Raw genomic sequence first — 18,106 nt, 5'->3', positions numbered from 1 at the left:
GCAGCACAAGGTCGACACTATAAAGTCAGTTCATAGTAAAAGTATTTATATTACTGATAAATCAGACATATGTACATTATTTAACAATCGCTTTCTGAGCATTGCTGGCGAATTAAATAAAAATTTAGTTTCTACAGGGAATCACATAACTCTCTTGGCAAATGCCTTTCCGAGATTATCTGAAATACTACTCTGTGATGCAAACAAGGGGGAGGCTTAGTCAATAATTAAATCACTCAAGACTAAGGACTTTCATGGGTATGGTGTGCCTAGCAGAATATTAAAGTACTGTGCTGTACACGTTAGCCCTGTATTAAGCCATAGTTGTAATTTTTCACTTAGGAATGGTCAGTGTCCTGAATGATTAAAGTACTCCATAGTAAAGTTGCTTTATAGAAAGGGAGACAGGGATAATGTAGATAATTTTAGGCATATTTCTATGCTATCAGTGTTTGCTAAAGCTATTGAAAAGACTGTGTATGTAAGGATAATTGACCATTTTACATCACACGATTTGCTATCAAATGTACAGTTTGGCTTTAGAAGTCATTTAACTGCTGAAAATGCTATATTTTTTCCCCCTGTGAGGTAATGGATGGGTTAAACAAAAGGTTTCGAACGGTAGGCATATTTTTTGATTTAACCAAGGCGTTTAATTGTGTTTATCACAAAATATTGCTCCAGAAGTTGGACCACTACAGAATACCGGAAGTAGCTCACAATTGGTTCACTTCTTACTTTACAACAGACAGCAAAAGGTCATTATTCACAGTGTTGAGAATGGCTGTGATGTGAGGTCTGAGTGGGGTACAGTCAAGTGGGATCAGGGATCAGTGTTGGGGCCACTACTGTTCCTTATTTATATAAATGATATGCATTCTAGTATTACAGGTAACCCTAAAATATTTCTGTTTGCTGATGACACTAGCTTGATAGTAAAGAATGTTGTATGCAAAATTGGCTCGGTTTCAAGTAGAGCAGTTCATGACATAAATTCATGGCTTGTAGGAAATAAACTAACGCTACATCACAGTAAGTCTCAGTTCTTACAGTTTCTAACACACAATTCAACGAAACCTCGCTAAATCACAGTAACACTCAGTTTTTACAGTTTCTGACTCACAATTCAACAAAACCTAACTTTTAATTTCACAGAATTGGCATATGATTAGTGAAACGGAACAGTTCAAATTTCTAGGTATTCAGATACACAGTGAATTATCGTGGAAAGCCCATGTTCAGGATCTTGTTCAAAGACTTAATGCTGCCATTTTTACTATTCGAACAGTATCTGAAGTCAGTGATCGTTCGACACGAAAATTAGTCTACTTTGCTAATTATCATTCGTATGGTATTATATTTTGTAGTAACTCTTCCCATTCTAAAAGGATATTTTTAGCTCAGAAATGGGCGGTTCGGACAGTAAGTGGTGTAAGTTCACGAACCTCTAGTTGACCCCTGTTCACGAGTCTGGGTATTTTGACATTGACCTCTAAATATAATTATATTCCTTAATGTCATTTCTTGTTAACAATATTAGCTTATTCCCAAGAATAAGCAGCTTTCACTCAGTTAATACGTGGCAGAAATCAAACCAGCATTTGGATCATACTTCCTTAACTCTTGTGCAGAAAGGTGTGCAGTACACTGTTGCATCCATTTTCAATAAACTACCACTAGAATTCAAAAATCTTAGCAATAATCCACGTGCTTTCAAATCGAAACTGAAGAGTTGCCTCATGGGTCATTCCTTCTCTTCTGTCGAGGAGTTCCTTGGAGAATTAAGCTGATTCTTGTTGTATTGTTGACTGCGTTTACTTAAACTTATGGCTTGCCTTTTTTCGTGTTCATAACCATTTTATTTTTATCTTTTATTACTTTTATGTTGTAATTTTATCTACTGACACGTTCCATGACCTTGGAGATTCGCTCCCCAATTTGGTCCTATTGAACCTTACGTGTAAATAAAAAAAAAAAAACATAGCTGTCTTAAAGCATCACTTTCGATATTGAGTGAAGGCGAAATATTCAGCTTTTTTCCTAATAATAATATTTAGAACCTGTTTTTGATCAACTTTAATGTTGTAAATGACTTTTTTCCACTGCTGTTTGTGATCATAAGGATAGCCACAGTCATAGAGCGATTTAGATATGTTGAATGTTTAAGTTTGCGGCTTTGTTGAAGTTAGGAATGGAGGAAATCTACTTTTCGTGAAATCCAACACAATTCGGCTACCCTATGCATGCAGTTACCTCAGAAATTGCTTGTGATGGATCAGCATTCATTGATAGTTGTAATTTATGTCGGATTTGAAACCGATTACCATTGACAAAGCGTGACACTCATCTCTGGTCCTCATAGTTTAGGGTATTTTTACGACCACCCTTCTAATACCATTTTACATGGCTGTGATTGGTACTTCCTGTAGACACATTGGACAGTCTGCAGTGATGCACCAATAAATTTGGCAACTTGTGTCAGTAAGTGATCATAGGCACGCCCATAAACGAATGTTTCTTTCTGCCATTCTGTCACATTTAAATGTAGATCCATCTTAATGCGCTAATTCCATACAACCGTCTGGCACATACGTACCTTTCACTGACATGAGTTATGGCAGCAGTTGATGGTCAAATGACCGCTTGCTATCAGCACTACAATGGTGCAAAACGACTAGTGTGCTCTTTTAAAGAGATGACTAAGGTTTTGTTCAGTGAGCTTATGTACACTGTGTTAAGAATGATAATAACAGATATAAAATTACTTTCTGTAGTATATATGTACGTAACAAGTCAAAAGTTGTCATGAAATAAACAAGTAAAAGCACCCACTAGTGAAATTTCTAAATATTGCAATACATTACTACGTTGTACTGCCTATATCTTGTAATTTCTGGTTAGACCATATCTGATGAAACTCTTTCTTTCAGAACTTGTAATAAACATGGAATACTCGCATATGCTGCAAATTTTCTTGATTTTTCTATTGTTACTGACTATTTATTTACTCATACAGAAGTTAACTGTCAAATCATATGTCGGTAGTATTGTCACAACAGAGACATCTGCTCATGTGCTTCACATAGGAATTATTTTTACTTTTTACTTTAATTTGCTAGAATTATTTCCTCCATCACTTATATTGCATTTGATGCATTTATCGATGGTGTGTCTCAGTTCTTTAGCACTTCACATTGAGACGTTCCAGGTTACGTAATTCCTGTCACTTGCAATGCCACTTGCGTTTGCGTCATAATACTGGGTAATTTTCTTGCGTGATTTGCTGATAATATTAACATTAAATTTCCACTGCATCATCATATTGGGTATTATCATGCTATCATGTGTAATAACGTACACTATGTGGTCTAAAGTATACAGACACCCCAAAAAACATACGTTTTTCGTATTAGGTGCATTGTACTGCCAACCACTGCCAGGTACTCCATATCAGCGACGTCAGTAGTCATTAGACATCGTGAGGGAGCAAAATGGGGCGCTCCACAGAACTCACGGACTTTGAACATCATCAGGTGATTGGGTGTCACTCGTGTCATACGTCTGTATGCGAGATTTCTACACTCCTGAATATCCCTAGTTCCATTGTTTCCGATGTGATACTGGAGTGAAGGGACATGTGCAGCACAAAAGCGTATAGGCCGATCTCGTCTGTTGACTGACAGACACCACTGACAGTTGAAGAGGGTGAAAGGGTACAGTACCGCCCGACATTGAAAATAGGTACAACATTCTTCGTTATTCTTGTCAGAACAACATATTTTTTCTAATAATAACTCAATTTCAATTAATACAGCAAAGCCTGATACCAGTGTGGGAAAGAATGACAATTTATTTATTTAATTAATCACATGTGCACTCCCAGAAAATAAATCCTTACATCCAGTTTGGTGATATCAGTGAAATGAATGAATGTATGGTTGTCTGCTAACCGCAGATAGTGAATGTGAATATATAATCATCTTTGAGACGGTACTTGGGTCACCTTTGGTGGGACCAAAGAGATGAAATTTACCTGAGCTTTGAGCACCTGAAATGTGGCTGACCAATACGGTAGCAAGGTGCTCCCCCACTTCGGCAGAGGTGCGAGAGAACCTGAAGAACGGCCATGTTTCAGCACTCTGCCACTGGATCTAGTGTTGGTAAGACCTGTCTTAGGCGTGCTCCGTAAGGACAAAAGAGTGGAGACATGGTATGCATGTGAAATACTTAAGAGTAGTTTAGAATAATAATTTCTCTATTTCAGGAGCTTTTGTGGGGAGAATTAAATGTCAGGCAGGTAATATTAATGGGATCGTAGTAATCTTCGGAAGTGACCAACGGTCACAATGAAACCACGTGTAGCAATAAGTTGAAATACTTCCGAGTGCTTAAGTTAAGCTGAATTACTAGCGTGTGTACTATAAGTTGGAAATATTTAAGAAATGGAGTGTGCAGGACTTGAAATTAGAGACGAGTACTTCCACGTGGTGAGTACTGTGTGAGTCTCAATCTGTGTATGAGACAAAGGATAAAGAGAAGTACTCGTCCATGGTATCAGTTGAGGACTCACGTGTGTGATGAATATGTTCCTAATATTACTTTGCGTGTTATGTTTCCGCGTGACGCTTGATTCAAACTATAATACTCTGAGAGAGAAGCAAGGTGAGTCAGCCGTCTATCCAGCAACGCCACTTGGCTTGCATTGCACAGGAAGACGTGCATATAACGTCCAGAGTTCGTAGTAGGAAAGAAAAGTTACGAAGTGGGGCAGTGTCGTGTGAAACTGGGATGAATACTAATTGAAGTGGGAAAGCTGAAAGTGATGTGATTATAATGTTGTGACTATTCCTTATGTTGTATTCCATGTTGCAGTGTGGTGTATGTCATGTAATTTAAGTATGTGTGGTTTGCATGGGAGAGTAGCAAGGTAGTTTCAGAGGTAGTGGGTTATGCATGTTCCTTTTGTACCGCTCGGTCTGGAGGAAAGTTTCGTGATGATAGTGGTGAGAGTCGAAGTGTGAGATATAGCAAAAGATCCACCATCCTATCCAGAAAGTGCACTGTAGCGTTAAAGAATTACGAGACCATAAGATAGAGAATCACCAATGTAAAACCATGCCCTCTGGGCGGAATTTCTCATGTGTTATTGTTGTAGGTTATAGAATTTGTGTGTTTAGGTTATAGAATTTATCGGAATAAATAAGATAGTGAAAAGAAAAAGATTGGTGGCCTTTTCCTTCGAATTGTATGTTGCCATGATATCCAGAATTTATAATGTGTGCGCCATTCATATTCAGTGCGATGGCCACGTGTTGGTCAAAGCCGTTAAATAGAAAAGAAAATGTGGTGTTGCCAGTGCGTAGTGAACAGTCAGACTTGTGTAAATTACTAATAGTCAGAGGTGAGTTTCCGTTGCGTAATATCCAAGCAGGAGAATAACTTTTAACTTAATTGTGATTACTAGAGTTCATGTTACTTGATAAATAAAAATGAATCCACTCGCTTGGCAGACCACTCATCTTGCAGGCCTGACTGCTTGATACCACTGTATGAGCAAGGCATGTGGGTGCCTCTCAAGGGTTGTAATGTATAATAGGCAGACGTCTATCCAGACCATCACACAGGAATTCCAAACTGCATCAGGATCCACTGAAAGTACTGTCAGTTCGGTGAGATGTGAAAAAAACTTGGATTTCTTGGTCGAGCAGCTGCTCATAAGCAACACATCACGCCAGAAAATGCCAAACTACGCCTCTCTTGGTGTAAGGAGCGTAAACATTGGACGCTTGAACAATGGAAAAACGTTGTGTGGAGTGACGAATCACGGTACACAATGTGGCGATCCGATGGCAGGGTGTGGGTATGGCGAATGCCCGATGAACGTCATCTGCCAGTGTGTGTAGTGCCAACAGTAAAATTCGAAGGTGGAGGTGTTATGGTGCGGTCGTGTTTTTCATGCATGAGGCTGGCACCTCTTGTTGTTTTGCGTGGCACTATTACACCACACGACTACATTGGTGTTTTAAGCATGTTCTTGCTTCCCACTGTTGAAGAGCAATTCGGGGATGGCGACTGCATCTTTCAACGCGATCGAGCAGCTGTTCATAATGCACGGCCTGTGGCGGAGTGGTTACACGACAATAACATCCCTGTAATGGACTGGCCTCCACAGAGTCCTGATCTGAATCCTAAGAACACTTTTGGGATGTTTCGGAACGCCGACTTCGAGCCAGGCCTCACAGACCGTCATCGATACCTCTCCTCAGTTCAGCACTCCGTGAAGAATGGGCTGCCATTTCCCAATAAACCTTCCAGCACGTGATTGAAAGTATACCTGCGAGGGTGGAAGCTGTCATTAAAGCTAAGGGTGGGTGAACACCAATTGAATTCCAGCATTACCGATGGAGGGCGCCACGAACTTGTAAGTCATTTTCAGCCAGGTGTCAGGATACTTTTGATCACATAGTGTACATCAGAAACGAGATACCGACTTCTGCATGTCACCCATTATGGTACAGGGGTTGTCACTCGCCTTTGCGTATTATTTTATATAGTACCTTTCTCTTAGCACGCTGCTTGTCGTTATTCATCACACATGCTGCTTTAAGGATATTTTACTCATCTGTTTATTTCTTAGTGAGGAATTCATTTGGACTTAACTGTCGAAAAACTTTATAGGCGATTTGGGTTGCTGTTATTAATCCTATTCGTAAAAGAAATCATGATCTAAGACAATTATTTTTTTTATTACAGTGTTGCCATATTGTTTAACACTTGCGGTTGATGTAACATTGCGGTGCTTGCGGGAAATGGGAATGTACGGCGGACGTAATATGACGTCACGCCAGTTATGATGATTACCTGCGATGTCAAACTTATATTTACGGCTGCCGCAAACATGTATTAGATCTGTAGACTTCCTAGGCATTGCTTGATGGTAGTAGTGGTATTACTGGAACAATTCGTGGTTTTTGAAACCTTTGTTATCGTCTCCTGTTTCGCAGGCGTTAGCTGACGTTCATGTTCTCTCTGTTTCGTGCGTTTTGTGTGCTTTTGTGCTGAGTTTCTGTTCAGAATGTGCAGTGAAGAGGAGAAACGTCTGAAGCAAATGATGTACAATGTCCTTCACGAGTCTGCAGATGATGGTAGCGAAATATTTGACGACGGTTCAGATTATACGTTTATCTTGTTATCTTTTCAGATTTTGTTGTTATGAAGGCTTTTCTTGTAGGTAAATCAGGAAACCAATCGTAGCATACACTTCCAATGAGTATAATATTGGACACTGTATCTCTCCATGGTTCGATTTTTATCACTCTGTACTCCACTATAAACGCCAGATTTTTCTTTGTTCTTGTGTTTTCTTGTGTTTTGTGTCTTCCTTTAGGTTTATATTAACTGTAAAAGAAATTTAAACAGAAAAATCACTCATTTGCTTGCCTGGGTATGTTTTGAATACCAGAAATACTTTTCAATTTTTTCTGCGGCCCAGTTAAAAGTAGTTGATGCACAGGAAAAGTTCTCTGGATTTATGTTAAAATGTGGATACCGCTGAGATTTGACTTTCTGGTTGACCTGCTAAATCAGAATGATGTTCTTGATAGGCTACAAGTTATTGTCAAAAGGAGTATAAGAAAACTGGAAGTACTAGGGAAGAAATTTCATATACCAGTACATGTTGATACTTTTTGTCAAAGAGATTCATAGATTCCACATGGAACTATACTTGCTAGTGGTGAGGAATTAATGGAAGCAAAAGTTCATTGTAACAACAGTTTAAATGTAACAAAAAGAAACGGATGCCAGTAAAAAAAGGTTCGCACCATTGCACCCTTACTAAGAGATCAGTTGTATGAGAAATTAGCGTGCTTCCCCGAGTCAGAACAAATTATTTTGTACCAAGTTCTTGAGTAATATGAATTGTTATTTGCGGAAAAGCAATATTTTTCAGCAATTGACCTCGTACACAACAAAATTTCCATGAGACATGCTACCCCGATTGCTCAGAAACCATACCGACTACCATTCCATCTGTAATCCGTTGTTGAGGATACTATTCCGTAACAGTTGTTTACAGGGATAAATAAACCTTTGGCAAGCCCATGGTCATCACCAAATATGGTGACTAAGAAGTCAATCCACTGGTAGAAAACCTATCGTCTATGTGCTAATATGCAAATGTTAAATGAGGTCACAACACTTGATACCCTCTACCCCAGAATGACGAAACAGTGCACAGACTAGGGAACTGTAGGTCTTTTACCATCCTTCACATGCCCTCTGGTTATCGCCAATTTCCGATTGCGCCATAAGATAGGCCAAAGACAGCTTTTGTGGTTCCTTCGAGATTGTATGAGTTTTTTTTTACACATGTCTTTTGGTCTAAGGAAAGCAGCTACAACTTTCCAACGATTCCCCGACCTGCAGTTCAAAGATTTGAAATCCACTCTGTGTTTTGTATATCTAGATGATTTCATAATTCATGATCTTTGACATGGGCTCTAGTTATCACCAAATTCTGATTGCGCCAAAAGATCAGCCAAACACAGCTTTTGTGGTTCCTTCCAAATTGTATGAGTTTTTATGCATGCCTTTTGGTCTAAGGAACGTGTCTACCTTTTTCCATAGATTCCCTGACCTGCAGTTCAAAGATTTGAAACCCACTTTTTATATTTAGATGATACCATAATTTTTTCAAGAACAACTGAGGAACATGCGGAGAGATTAAGAAGGGTGTTGTCAAGGTTGTTGAGTGGAAATTTCATACAGAAATGTTCTTTTGCAAAATCACATATCCAATACCTGAGACAGATTATTAGTGGAAATGGAATTAAGCAAGGTCCAAGACTAACAGAGGCAGCTGGGAATTTCCCAGTTCCTACTAATGTTAAAGAGTTGCAACCTTTTCTTGGTCTTGCTAATTATCACCATTATTTTGTGAAGGATTAAGCCACAGTAGCAAAACTGTTAACAGATTTGTTGAAGAAAGGCGCTGAGTTTGAGTGGACAGAGGAGTGCAAGGCAGCCTTGAGAAAAATTAAGGGTCTTTTGAAAAATTCACCTTTGCTGATCTGTCTAGATTTTGAGAAACCTATTATTCTTTCCACAGATGCCTCAGATTATGCTACCAGACCTGTCATTTGTCAGGAATATAATGATGAAGAAAGACCTATAGGTTATGCTTCCAGGCAGATGATCCCAGCAGAGACAATTACAGTACTACTAATAAGAGCTGTTAGTCCTTGCTTTTGGAGTAAACTATTTCAGGTGCTGTTTGTATGGACGAAAATCCACTGTGGTGAATGACCACACTGCCCTTGTGTGGATGTTGAGCTTAAAGGGCCCCAGTAGTCACTTAACTCGATAGGCATTGAAATTATCAGAATATGACTATAATGTACACCACAAAATGGGCTGTTTACCCAGAACACTAAGGCACTAAACTGTAATTCACGGTTGATCAGACAGATGATGTTTCACTAGACGAACTAAATGAAGCACAGGAGAGAGATGTAACATGTCCCAGACTTTGTTGCAGAAGATGGTATCTTATACCATGAGACCCACCATAATGGGTGCCATGCCACAAATGCTAGGGAAACTTCCTGCTTCTGATGGACAGATAGGCATACTGATGTTCAGAAATATATACAGAATTGTCTGAATTGTGCTGAAAAGGGCACCCCTCACCAGTGACCAAAATTTCGTAGCAAACCCACCTGGAAGCTACTAGACCGTTTCAAAATATCACTTTCGATATTGTTAGTCCCTTCCCACAAAGAGCACAAAACAATAACACATCCTATCCATCACTGATCACTTTCCCAGGTACCTAATTCTAGTACCACTTGCAGTCATGACTGCAAAGTTGGTTGTGTGTGCCTTTGTTAATCATTTAATTCTGTCATACAGAAGTCTTGCCGCTGTCTTGACTGATCAAGGAACTAATTTGATGACTGCCCTGTTCATACAAGTACGCAAATTGTAGCAATGATCATCTTGAACATGTCCACGAGCCAACTGTTCGAATAATATCCTACTAGATTAACAATTCAGACTAACAATGAGACTGTCATTGCTTACACAGCTTCACTGTACAATAGTCATATACACAATTGCACTGGGTATATGCCCTACAAGGCAGTTTACAGAAGACCTACTAACTCTCCATTGAAACTCGCTAAGTTACCTCTTTGTGTTGAGATGACTGATGTGAAGGGACTATCTGGAAAAGAGTTAAACAAAATAATTCCAAAGCTACTCAGAAACGACTATGACATAGCAACAAAAGAGCTACACTTCCCCAGTACAAGCCCAGAGACCTTGTTCTGCTTTGAAAAGCTGTGGTCAAGAAAGGACAAGCTAAGAATTTCATTCCTCAGTGTGAGGGCCCATATCCTGTTATACGAGTAACTTCTCCTGTGAAGGCAGAGGTCCAATTGTCTGATCATACTATGGTAGTACATATCGAACGATTAAAGCTGTACCATGACCCAGCTGTGCTGCTCTCTACAGTATCGCCAAGTCCTCCTCCAAATGGTTCTTAGTAAAGACAGTGATGTAAAGAAGACGCGGAAGAGAAAAGACAAGTTATTGCCAGCACACCATGAGCATGTTTTAAGGAACAAGCATCCTTGCGCCCTGAGGCCAAGAGGTTAATTTTGTTTTGTGTACAGGGTAGATATTTACATGTCACAATTATGGAGATATTAAGAAATGATTTATTTTTAGGTACGATAAGTAATGTTAAAGTTGCTGTATTTGTACATCAGTTAGTCACTTTTGTTGGGTCTTGCCCACTCGTCTCATATAGGGTGCCTAAGGGATGCTGCACTCTCGGAATGCTGTACAACAGTTCAAGCAAATAAAATTAGTAGTTTTATTTCTATAAAGCAGATTGACAACACTTAACTTCGGATTTAGAACAAGTGTCGCAAGTGATGAGCAACAGGCAATATAATACAGAGTCTTGTTACATATGCAATGTGCAGTTTGGGGATCACTACAAACTGTTTTCTTAGCACTCTCTGCTAGGTCGTGCTAATACGCAACGAATACTTTCCACTAATGTCTGTATACTGAGCAAATCTGAGTAGCCGAGGATGACAGGAGCGGCGCTTGTATTCACTTCGGCTTAAGGGCGCTCCTGTCGTTGGGCGGTCCTAATCAGCACACCACTGGCCAACTCCATTCCACCGCCTTCTCTGATCTTGCATCTTCTTCTTCATTCCGGCGCTTGTGGTTACGCCAGAACAACTTTCTTTTCTGCATTCTGTACACACAGTGAAAATTTGTTTGTTTTATGGAGTCAGTTTCAACTGAAGTTAACTGCTGTTTCATTTTTTGACCTCGCTTGTTAGTAAGTCACTTGTGCTGCCTTCTAGTATGTAAGTGCGCAGTGCTGTATTATAACTCATAGTGTTACGCACCAGTAACCAAAGCAGTAGTAACTGATAAAGTAAATGTTTAAATTTGGAGTAGAACTAATTGTTTAAGCCATGCACAGCCAAGTGATAAGTGTTATTTCAGTTGTATTACACCAATATCTATCATTTAACACTACAATAATGAAGCCATAGTCACAGTACATAACATTTTTTCTTTAGAATAAGGGGTTACATTACCGGTTTCAACAAACTATGTCTTTTTTAAAGAAAAAATTTTATATACTTTGGCTGTGGCTTCACTACTGTAGTGTCAAATAAACATTTCAGTTATATTATGGTCACACTCCTTATGACAATTTTGTCAGAATATAGAATAATATCGTTCAGCTGAGGAAAAGATGTGATGTTGTTACCAGACTACTGTAATATGAGTTTGAAATTAAGCAGTTCAAACATAAAAGCGTCAAAATGAGGAACACACTGAGGTAATACACTAGGTGATGAACAGTTCCAGTTACACTCAGTAAACATTTCCATATTATGCAAGGTAGGTTTTCAAAGACTCATTTACACTACTGCGACTGAGTGCAATGAGTATATGACTACTGTGAGATACAGAACATAACATTGGTATAGGAGAATAGTTACTGTGCCAGTTTATTGAAAAACCTTAAGAAATGATAGTTGTCCGAAAATGTAGAAAAATGTCTCTCAGGTACTTTCCAAAGATCAGTTTTGCCCAGGGGAATGTAAATTTTGTTAAGATGGTACATATGTGTTTACACACACGTGAAAACTAAGAGTCAGTTATTTACCCAAGTGTTTTACTGAATTTATCTACAAGGTTTACAAGAGAGAAACAAACAGAAGATCTTCTGTTTTCTTCTGTGTGATAGACTACTGAAGTACTCGTTAAACACAGAGTTTCTCTAAAGGATTAGATAACTTAATTTTCCGGTCTTTTACTCCCTTTCATACAGTGTACCTGAAGTCATTTTACACTGCAGTTCAGCCGTGGCCAGCTCGCGTTGATGCTGTTTGTTCTTTGGCAATTTGTCGCAATCGAGTGGCGTCTGATTTCTCCCTGAGTTACTACCATAACGAGTTGCTGACTTGCCTCCATCAGTGGCAGCAGCAGCGATAATCGATGGATAGTAGCAACATATGGTATGTTGGACTCGGCGAAATTTTGCAGCTGTCTTCGTGTGTGATCTTTAACTATTAAACTGGATGTTACTTATCAGTGAAGTGCACCAGTGGTATTTTCTGCCTTGTGGTTGTTAACGCCCCAGTTACCTGCCCTGGTCATTAGTGTAGTTTCTGGCAGTGCATTTTTCCTCGCCATGTTGATGCTGTCTGGCATGGCGTGCAGTTCGACAGCCTTTTAGTTGTTTGTTCATATTATGTTCTTAAGAGTGGTTATTGTGCCTTGGCTGTTTTTAGACGCCAATTTTGAAGACATAGTGTGGCTGGTACCTTCGTCCTCCGCTGATATTTTCCATTGTTGTGCCGTTGGTCGTGTGGAAGGGAATTGATTAGGTTGTTGGTTGGTCCTTCAAATTTCCCTGGGTCAGGTTGCCATCTGATTATTTAACCTTACTCTTAGCTGACCCTTACAACACTTCCGAGCACCACTGTTCTGTTGGTTTTAGATTGTGATTTTCATTTTCGTCTGATGTACTGTCCAAGGCCTTCACCCGTCTATTAATTTAGTTTGCTTTAATTTTAAGATGAGGCCTTCAGTTGACTTAAGATTGATTTGTTTAATAACTAAAATTTTGAAAGTTTGTTCTATCTGAAATTCTTGTTATCCAGGCCCTAAACCCTGAGTTGTTCAGTGTACCGTGTGTGGCCTTCAGTCGAGCCTTTACGTGAAATATTTTTAAGATAAGGCCTTCAACCGTCTTAAATTAAAATTATGAAAATTGACTTGTTCAAAACTAATTTTTTTTAAAATTTTGCTCTATCTGAGATTCTTGTTATCCAGGCCCTAAGCCCTGAGTTGTTCAATATCTTGTGTGTGGCCTTCAGCCGAGTATTTACACGAAACTTTTTTTTTTCAACTAAGGCCTTCAGCTGCGTGTATTCTTTAAAGCAGTTTTTATAACTTGTGTTCAGGCCTTCATTCTTGTTTTTGGTGTGGTTTTGGGGCTTCAGCCCAAGAGATATTGCAAGTTTTCTTAACTAGGCCTACAGCGGTATGGTTTTAATTTGATCCTTTTAAGGCAATGTGTAATTAAGTGGTTCTTAGGAAAATCAAGTTTGTGTGTTTTGTGCAACTAACAGTAACTGATTATGACCCCCTCCACAGCCATAACCTGATCCGCCATGTCCTTCAAAATCAGATTTCAGAAGTTATATTGTCTGTTCTCATAAAATTAATTACACAGTAGAAAGTAGACTTTCCTTTTCAACAATATGGTATTCTTTGGTAGATTTTTACTGGTAATGTTGTTTGTTCCATTTGCCACTAGAGGAGACAGGCACATTCATTGATGTTGACAAAAGAGTAATGAAAGAGTTATTTGAAATTTGCCACCATCATGCAAAGAGATTGCAGTAGGCTGCAATTGCTTGAACTAATTAGGAAACGTGTTATAAAGTGTTATTTTAAAATTATGTTGACCTCTTACAAGTAATAAACAATCAATGCTACAACCATCTAGTAATGGTCAGGCTCTTACACAAAAAATAAGCAACATTTATTACTGTTTGGCAACAAGTCTGTTGCGGAGTGATACCTGTTTTTATGACTTAAGAATCAACCATGATAAGTTTTGTCTTCACTAGTGATGAGGAGTACAGTGTTTAATGAAAATAAACTTGGTGAGACACGCCACACAGTAGAGACACCTGCAGTATACCTTGTGGAACTATTTGATACTGTTGTGTCATAAAACAAGAGGGAAATTACAGTCTGAGAGCGCAGATTACATCAAACATATATGACGGCTTGGACCACATGGACTTCGACCAGGTGGTCGCCGCCATTATTTTTAAGGTGTGATCACCAGTCACAGTCCCAACAGCCAGATCATGCTAGATAGTGTGCGCCATTATCCGGCCCCTCTATGCACTGGATGCACACGACCTGATACACTGTAAGGAAACCTTTGCATAACACCATTAGTTTAATTTGTGTTCAACTTCTTTAACATTGATCCATTTGGGAGACGAATACCTTTAGATCTCGTTAATATCTGCAACAAATATTACCAAAGTGAGGGACACGTTATAAGGATAGGAAGTTTCGAAGGAAACACTAACGCTCTTCTTAGATATTGGCCATTGTCCACCTAATGTTTGATGCTACTACCTGCTTGCTAATTAAATCACTTTGACGCCCATCCTCGGAGTGTTCAAGATGGCTGTGGCCCAAGCTTTATGCTGTTCCCCAAAATTTACTTAAATGGTTATAGCTGCTATTTGCATTACATTTGATTTTTGGTGAAAATTTTTTAATGGCATGACAACCTTATTAGACCCCTTGTTAAAAACTGTTCTTAGGAGCCCAACCAAGGACAAAAATGTCATAAGTAATTGATGTTTTCACAAAGTACGGTTTTATTAGATTGATTTCTTCAATGAGAGATGAATTCATTTGGTTATGCCTGTGGCTTCGTAGAATATTGTCCCTACACTCTCATTGCAACATGATCACTTTGTGAATCCCTGCTACAACACTATGCTGGACAATCCTGCAGGTTTTGAATGTTTTATCTATGAACCAGGAGTTTAATAGAGGTTCATATATTAGTAAAGCTTATGTACTTTTGCGTTTCCACCTGTTATGCATGAAGAAAGGCTAATCTCTGTACCTTCCAAACAAATGTCGACGCCACATTTATACTTTAGATAAAATTTATCGTTGTATTTGAATCCTTACTGTATTTCCACTTTGTATGGAATCTGATACAGTACTTGCAACTGAATATCATCTCATAAATTTTCAGTTCATATTATAGTTTCAAAGACAAATTTGCCATACCAAAATCATATGTCTATCCATCATTCCTACATTAAACACTCAGAACTTTGATTGAAATATTTCCAATAGGCGATCAACACACATTTAAGCTATCCAACTCCGATATCACCTCAGTGAGCCCTAAACATCCAGAGGGACATCTTTGTAAGCCCTACCATGACACAGTTACCATTAAGAATCAAGTTTTTTGAATAATGATTTTGTACTTTTATGCGTAATTGTGCTCGAGTATGTGGTTACCAATTTCCGTATGTTACTACAAGCAATGTGGTTCTTGAAGACCAAGATCAATTGTAATATTCTCCAACATTTATGTGATCATATAAGTTTTTCTTGTGGTTGAGCAATGTAGTACCAGTGGACCACCGCTACAAACCATTTGACATGGGTGCATTGTGACACTCTGCTGAGCTGCACATACCTCATACTGTATGCTGCTATAACGCTGAACGATTCATTTAAGAATTTTAACTGCTAAAATCTGTATGCAACTCACTAGATGATCGTTGCTGTATTCCTTACTAATAAGCATACCCTCCAGTGGCATCCTCTGGGTTTATCAGAAGTGTTTCGCAACTTTGAAGTTTGGGCCATGCTATGACTCAGCACTCTTCCTTGGTCGACTCACTCCCCAGAGAGGACCATATGTTGTCTATTAAAATACAGCTTTGTAACACATAGCAGCCAGGGCCCTTCTAAATGAAAAGAACACCACTATGTCTTTCTGCTGCTTAACATCCGTGTCCAGCCCTCAGGCTCCTGGCAGGCCTACCTCAAGACCAAAAGAAGGTACAGAAGCAATTATCATGCAAGGATAATGCAACTACCCACTGTACCCCATATTATTGCTAGAAAAATCAAACAATGCTAGGAAGCACTTCATTACCTATTGGCAAAATAGTAATGGCAAAACTGAGGGTGTAACTACATGTCACTATGTAGTAGATACAATATGTTCACACCCAAGTGTCCTTTCCTTCTACACAGTGCAGGATAGTGTCTAACAACCTACACAGCTAAAGTAGAATAACAGTCAATCCACGAGTGTGCATGCTACGACCCATGCAGCAGGCATGTGGCGGCACTGGGGAGTGATTTCAGTCGGCTAACACAGCAGGAAGGTAGCTGTTTCTTTGTTATGGGTGCCTATGAGCGCCACTTATTCGAACACAGACACATACTTTCATGAGGAAACAAATTTCATGTCAGATATTGAAACAAAAATAGGAAACCAATACAAATTATGACAAAATTTACAAAATACCATTCTGAGGGAAATACTAGAGTTTTACAGTTACATAGTTATTGGCTACTGCACTACAACCGAAACAATGAGCATCAAAGATAAGCTCATCACTGAAGATGCTACCATTGCTGCTAGTAGATACAAAGTACCTGACCTAGCTCACTTGGCTCAGTCCTGCCTCACGCCAGGACCTACCTAAGTTACCTATGACCAGTACCTTGTATCTACTATAGATCCAATTTTAGGTCAAAATTCACTTATTTTCATTTAAAAACGCCTATTTTAACATAAATTACACAGAAAAGTAATAAAAATGAATATTTTTCTTATCACATTCACTTACTATGAATCAATTATTTTTTCATACAAAAGGTGAATGTAAGAAAATAAATTTAATATTTTTTTATAAAAGAAGCACCTAAGAAAATAAATTCAATATATTCTGAAAAAAGCTGAATGTAAGAAACACGATTATTATAAGTTCTGTTCTTTACCTATGGTATTTTTAATTAATTCTTCTTGAGCAGCCATAAGATTTTTATGAACTGTCAATTGTAAATGTTTTTGGAGGGAAGGTTTATTTGCAGATTTATCACATTAATTTATTTTCATGTATTTATTTTTACATTCTTTATAAATCCTACAATATCCATCTCTTTGATATTTACCTTTATAAAATCCATTCACATTGTTTCTCTCTAAACATTCACCACACTGCTTTAGCTATTTGATATTTCTATTTAAGGATTATAAAATTTAATATGAGAAAAAACTATTTCAAATTTTCACAGAGTTAATTTCAGATCATGAAACTCATTATTTCTATTTTTAAGTTTCATCATTCCTTTATATTTCATTTTCATCTGTTCTTTTTCAATTAATTGAAAATACCATCAGTAATTAATTTAGAGTATCTATCTGGTAACATAACCTTAAACTCTTTATTAAGCTCCAAACAATTTTTTTCTCCATATCTAGAATTTAATTAGTCACATCCATTAATATTCTCTCTAACTCACTTGGTTTCATAATCACTTTTAAGACACTTGCTTTGTTGAACTTCTTGAGTAGAGTCTCCATATATAAAGAAAAAATTTATTAGATTTTCTTATAATTTGTAATGCCTTTATGATAATGTATCTATTTTGTTTTCCAAAATAGATCTTTTGCCATCATGAAGACTCAATGCTTTCTTGTTTACTCAGCTGTGAATATTTTGTGTTTTCCACTGTGAATCATTTTAATTTTTCTGTATTGTTCTCTATAGTTAGACAAAAAATCTTTATAATCTTCTTACTCTATTTTTAACAATACATCTCTTAACTCCTTTAGAATTTTTCTCTATATTATCATCAAATTTATAAGCATACGTTTTTGCTCTTAAACCAAAAAATTCTTCTATTATTTTTCCATTGGATTTGTCTTTCTTCATTCTGTAAACTTTTTTATTTACTTGTGGAATACCATAAATGTTATCTGTTGGAT

The 18,106-nt window shown here is 38.1% G+C and overlaps 1 protein-coding gene across 1 annotated transcript in view; it reads right to left on the bottom strand.

The window, feature by feature from the left end:
- The window catches only part of LOC124722393, a 29,652-nt gene extending 13,730 nt beyond the window's left edge, over window positions 1–15,922 (bottom strand). The window contains exon 1 of the mRNA XM_047247564.1: window positions 15,910–15,922. Coding sequence (XP_047103520.1) covers window positions 15,910–15,922 — 13 coding nt within the window. The remainder of the gene's footprint in view (window positions 1–15,909) is intronic.
- Window positions 15,923–18,106: the final 2,184 nt, after the last annotated feature.

Source organism: Schistocerca piceifrons, chromosome X (genome assembly GCF_021461385.2).
Source record: "Schistocerca piceifrons isolate TAMUIC-IGC-003096 chromosome X, iqSchPice1.1, whole genome shotgun sequence".
NCBI classification, from domain to species: Eukaryota; Metazoa; Arthropoda; class Insecta; order Orthoptera; family Acrididae; genus Schistocerca; species Schistocerca piceifrons.
Note: the sequence above shows the minus strand (reverse complement) of the source record. Positions and strands in the feature narration are given on the sequence as shown.